General features: G+C 43.3%; 1 protein-coding gene across 1 annotated transcript; it reads right to left on the reverse strand.

Moving 5' to 3' along the window:
* LOC116261374 (probable 6-phosphogluconolactonase 4, chloroplastic) lies at positions 1–4,208 on the reverse strand. Its single transcript, XM_031640105.2, has 4 exons — positions 3,952–4,208; positions 1,799–2,303; positions 1,545–1,680; positions 1–751 (listed from the first exon to the last, which is right to left on the reverse strand). The coding sequence occupies exons 2-4, from the start codon at positions 2,158–2,160 to the stop codon at positions 269–271; spliced, it is 981 nt and encodes a 326-aa protein (XP_031495965.1). The 5' UTR covers positions 2,161–2,303; positions 3,952–4,208; the 3' UTR covers positions 1–268.
* Positions 4,209–5,001: the final 793 nt, after the last annotated feature.

Genomic DNA, 5,001 nt, shown 5'->3' on the forward strand with positions numbered 1-5,001 from the left:
TTTGTCAAAATTCCTCCTTGCATAAAGAACAGGATAGGAACGTAAACCACCATCTGATGAAAGTCGCTACAAAATATTTCATAACCTTACAAAGCTAAAGCACCAGCCAGACGTTAAGAAAATACTTTATTCTACTGAAGCCAAATTTCATGTTGGTGCCAGACTGATAGGGGACAACCAAACTACCAAAGAGATGAAGATCCTTGGAACTTTTATTCTACTGAAGCCAAATGGCATGCTGACGGTACGCTCATAACAAGACACACACTTAAAGAGATGAAGATCCTTGCAGCAATGAAGAAGCCGCTTTGTCTGCAAACCAGGAAAGCTCACCTTCAGGGGAAACCATTTGAACTGGCAGTGGGTCAGGACGGTCCACGTCTTCCAAAGCGGTTCTCAAGGTATCAGCTTTTCCACTCCCAGTTACTACAATTCCGATGTTAGACGCAGAATTAATGACAGGAAAAGTGAAAGTTATCCGTTCTGGGGGTGGTTTAGGAGAGTCCCTCAGAAAGGTAACCCAGCGTTCACTCTCCTTAAGAAGTGGATGCCCAGGGAAAAGAGATGCCACGTGACCATCGGGACCCATTCCCAACAAAATGAGATCGAATTTTGGGAAACAGCTTTCAGAGGACAGCGCAACCACTTCTGACTTGACAAGCTGCCTCAGGCCAGTCTCATAATCTTCAGCAGCAGCCTCAGCAGAGAGCGAATCATTGATGGCACAAACGTTACTCGGGAGAATGGGAACCTAAAATTCAACCAAAAGAATTACCAATTATAATTAGCTGTAGACAAGCCATGGCAAAGCTTGCAATCTTAGCAGAACACACTAAACGATCATACCTGAGATTGTGTATCAACTATCAAGTGTTCAAATTAACAACAAAAGAAGAGGGTGAAACAGGACTGTCAAGCTTAGACAAAGTTCATAACAAGCCCAATGACATGTTGGCCGTCAGAACTGCAGACCCAATTCCCAACCTTAGTCTACATCGCACTAGTTCGTCAAAAGTCCATCAAAGTGATTCGTCGTAATTGAGAGCAACAATAGAACCGATTGACGACCCATTTTCTGCTACGAAACACATGTAGGAAGTGATTTTCAAGCAAGGAGACAACTTTCTTTCAATTTGACAAACGCCATTCAGCAAACCATAAAGAGGAAACGACTCGCAGGCTCGCACAGAATAGATAAAACAAATAAGTGAAGGAGGTGCCCCGGAATCTACATTGAACAATTGAAGAAGTGTTGATCCTTCCTGTTCATGATATGAGCAATTTCTCCGTGAAAATCATAACACCACAGAACACAGAGACCAATAACAACTGATATTCTTTGCGACATATAACAGATAAAACAAATAAGTGAAAAAGGGTTGATCGGAATCTACATTAGACAATGGAAAAGCACAGGTCCTTCATATTCACGATATGAGCAATTTCTCCGTCTTGATAACACCAAACCGAACTAAACTCATAACATCACAGCATATAGAGATTAAAACAACAGATATATTAAGAAAAACTGCTAAAGATACTACCTTGGAGAGGAAAGCATCATAGGCGAGCTTGTAGTTGCTGTCAGGATGATCCTTGGGGACCACCCTCTCGTCCACCCAGAAAACGTGCCATCGAGACCACTTGGTCGCGCCCAAGTAAGGCGGCTCCATCAGTTTCCTGCAAATCCACAAAATGCAATTCGGACAAAGAGGAGACATCCCCAAACCCCAAATAGGCAAGAAGAAGAAACGAGAGATTGAAGCCGTCATCCCTACCTCTCAGACTAAGATTTTACCTCAGGGTTTTGATGAGAGAGCCGCCAGAGAGGACCAGAGTGAATGCTCCTCTCTCCTCAACAAACTTCTCCGATAACCGCGAAACGTACTCCGCCAAGCTCTCCGATAGCTCTTCCTCGCTCCCGAAAACGAGCAGTTTCGGCTCCCCTTTTGCTGTCGTCGCTGCCGCCATTGGAGGATGCGCTTTCAGGTGGAACTTCTCCGCCGTTCTCGAGGATTTGCAGACGCGGGGTCCAAGAAGAGGGAAACGGCTTCCGGCAGGAATGGATTCCCGGAAAACGGAAGCTCGGGAAACGGGACGGCGTATTGATCCTAGGGGGACGGAAATGGATCCAGAGGAGACGGTGGACGCGAGAATCATTGCTCTCGCCCGATGTGTGAGTTAGCACCTGGCGGCCTTGGCGGTCCCACTGTGAAGTAGTCGCCGCCTCGCGTTACCTAACTTCATTTGGGGCCGGTTTGAAAGTTGGTGCTTATTCCACTTATGTTGTGTGGTTGATGGACCTGAAAAATGTTTTTAGAAAAGTTATTTCTTAGTTTGATGGAATGGGAAGAAAATGAAAACATGAAAACAAACAAGACCTAACAAAAATATGGCTAAGGTTACCATTTCAGATCGAACAACTTCATGACAAACTACATGCGTTAAATATATTAAAAAAACTAAAATTAAAAATTGGCACGCTGAAATGTTACAGTAATGGGAAATTAGGTGAAAAAGGAATAACAATTGGATGTGAAAGATGGGAGAAAAAAAAGTGAGAAAACAGAGAGAAGAGAAGCACAGAGATTCTGAAGTTGGAACTAGTTATGACAGATCTATACAAGATGACAAGAAAATCGACGTCGCAACTGACAGCCTATACTTTAACATAGAAACACCATATACGCGTCTTAATGATTTTACAGAAGGAAAAAGTGGAAAATTCAGTTCCTTTACATCTTAAGAATGCCTTCCTGTCATAATCCATCTTTAATTCCAACAAAAACCATTCACGTCTGGAAGCCCTAACAGTTTTAAGTTACACGATTATACTAGAATCAACCAGTCATCGAAGCACTCTGATGTTGGTTCTAGTGGCAAGTTGCATGAGGGCGTAGTTTCTGAAATAAAGATCAATACAAAATTCTCACGAGAGCCAACACTAAATTGCAGCAGCCAACTTCGGCACCAAATGCAATTGCCAACTAGCACTTTGCTGCAGAAAATAACCGTGACACATCCAGATCAAGGCTGAGCAGCTTAGCTTCCTGCTGCTGCAAGAATTGGCATAGGCTTCGCATCTTCAACTTTCTCGTGTTCTGGCCATAGAATCTGTCATATAAACCTACATTTGTCGAATGAGGGATGAGAGGTAGATCATAAGCATCATATCATTTGTCTTCACAGAGAATGCCTTGATCAACTCATTAGAGTACCGTGATAAAACTTAACAATTGCAGATTGCAACACAAGACAATTATGTTTACCAAGTGGTTCAAACTGAAGATGACGGTAGAAGAGCTCGCCCCAAAAATCAAACCCCCAAAAATCGAAACCCAATCCCAAAAATCAAACCCCCCAAAAAAATCTGTTTATGCAGAAAAACCACTTTAATTAAACCAAAAAATAGCACCAAAGCTAGTCCCCATGAAAACACCAGCAAGAGGAGGCGGCAAAATCAGCTATAATGCAAGGAAGCAATAAGAAAAGAACCCCAGAAATCCTAATGGAAGCTTTGCAACAGCAAAGTTCTGACTTTCACCGTACGAACGCCCTAAGTTGGCAGCACCATCTAAAGAATTCCCACAAGCCACTTCTCTTAACCTGCCCTTCTTCCCTTTTCAGTTCCAGTAACTACCCTACCGAACTTACAGAAAACGCTTCTTTCTCCAATGAGAATAACAAACGAAAAAACGCACAAAAGCAATGAAAAGCAATCGATGCAAGTCCAGCTAGAAATCAAGGCAAACCAACAGATAAAGAACATTTTCTCTAGGGCAGAGTACAAACAGGGGAAAAGAGAAAGGGCAGAAAGGCGAAAAGACGATGGATCAACGACTCCCATTTTTCGTCTTCACGCAGAGGGAAAAATAGAGAGATGCTTCACTTGATCTTAGCCAAAAAGGCCGAGCAGGAGAGAGAGAGAGAGAGAGAGAGAGAGAGAGATACCTCATTAGTTCGCGGTCAGAAGGCGGAAGGGAGACGAAAAGGGAATGCACCGCGTCTGGGGGAATGTTTCTGTTGGACCACTACGCGTCCGTCTGTCTTCTCCGGCCTCTCGAAACAAGACGGAGAAGGAGAAGGGACGATTCTGAAGAGCTGCTGTGGAGAGTCCGCCGTTTCAACCTTCAACAGGGGAACCAATGTCGTCGACCCCGGCAGCAGGCGCCTGCCTTGCGAGACTGAAGCCCCAGCGGCCTTTGTTTTTATCTCCGGAAATTTATTTCCACCCCCGGGGGTGGAAAGGAATTTCCGGAATAACACTTCGGGAAATCTCTTCACCGGCCACGTTTTCACTCCCTTGTCTGATGGACCTGATTAGTTTTTAAAAATTTGAACGTTTTTCCATACACTACAGTGTATTTCTATTGCATCAAACGAGCCTTCTTCTGCCTCGCAAGCTTCATTTTTCTCAAATTTAAGAATACCCGCCATACGTTTCTGAAATCTCCCAAACGTCACTGTTAGTTTGTAATCCTTCCTTCTTCGGCAATCAAGATCAGTGTCGGTCCAAAAAAAAAAAGAATGTACCCCACCCACATGGGCTTGACCCGAACAGGCTTAATAATATATGGTAGGGCTGTTATGGGGTGAAGAATAACTAAAATACCCTTGATGACTAAATGGTGAAGACTCCCATAAAGGCCAAAAAGAAATCGTGAAAAAAGACAAAAGAAAGGTATTTTTAACGAAACCTAAGGCCTCTTGACCACATATCAGGCAATTTCAGTCATTGGATTGTGTTTAATAACTTCGGATTTAAGATTAGTGTATTTTGGTGGAAGATTCTAAGGCTTCTTTTCTCATGATTGATTGATCAGACAAACAACCATACGAGAATGCTCACGAGAGCCTAGTTTGAACAACACATCAAACTTAGTTTTGATGCTAAAACAAATGTTGTTAACAAGGTTTTAGCGTCATTTAACGTCTTCGAATGGTAGGTGAAGGCGAAGCCCGCGGTTCGTTCCTTCCCGCCAATAAAACCTCACCCTCTTA

Source organism: Nymphaea colorata, chromosome 9, assembly GCF_008831285.2.
Source record: "Nymphaea colorata isolate Beijing-Zhang1983 chromosome 9, ASM883128v2, whole genome shotgun sequence".
Lineage (NCBI taxonomy): Eukaryota > Viridiplantae > Streptophyta > Magnoliopsida > Nymphaeales > Nymphaeaceae > Nymphaea > Nymphaea colorata.

Coding starts and splice junctions, on each gene's coding strand:
- LOC116261374 (XM_031640105.2), bottom strand. CDS start 2,160: ATGATTCTCGCGTCCACCGTCTCCTCTGGATCCATTTCCGTCCCCCTA. Junction 1,681..1,798: donor TCTCTCATCAAAACCCTGAG/GTAAAATCTTAG, acceptor GTGGATTTGCAG/GAAACTGATGGAGCCGCCTT. Junction 752..1,544: donor ATGATGCTTTCCTCTCCAAG/GTAGTATCTTTA, acceptor GTTGAATTTTAG/GTTCCCATTCTCCCGAGTAA.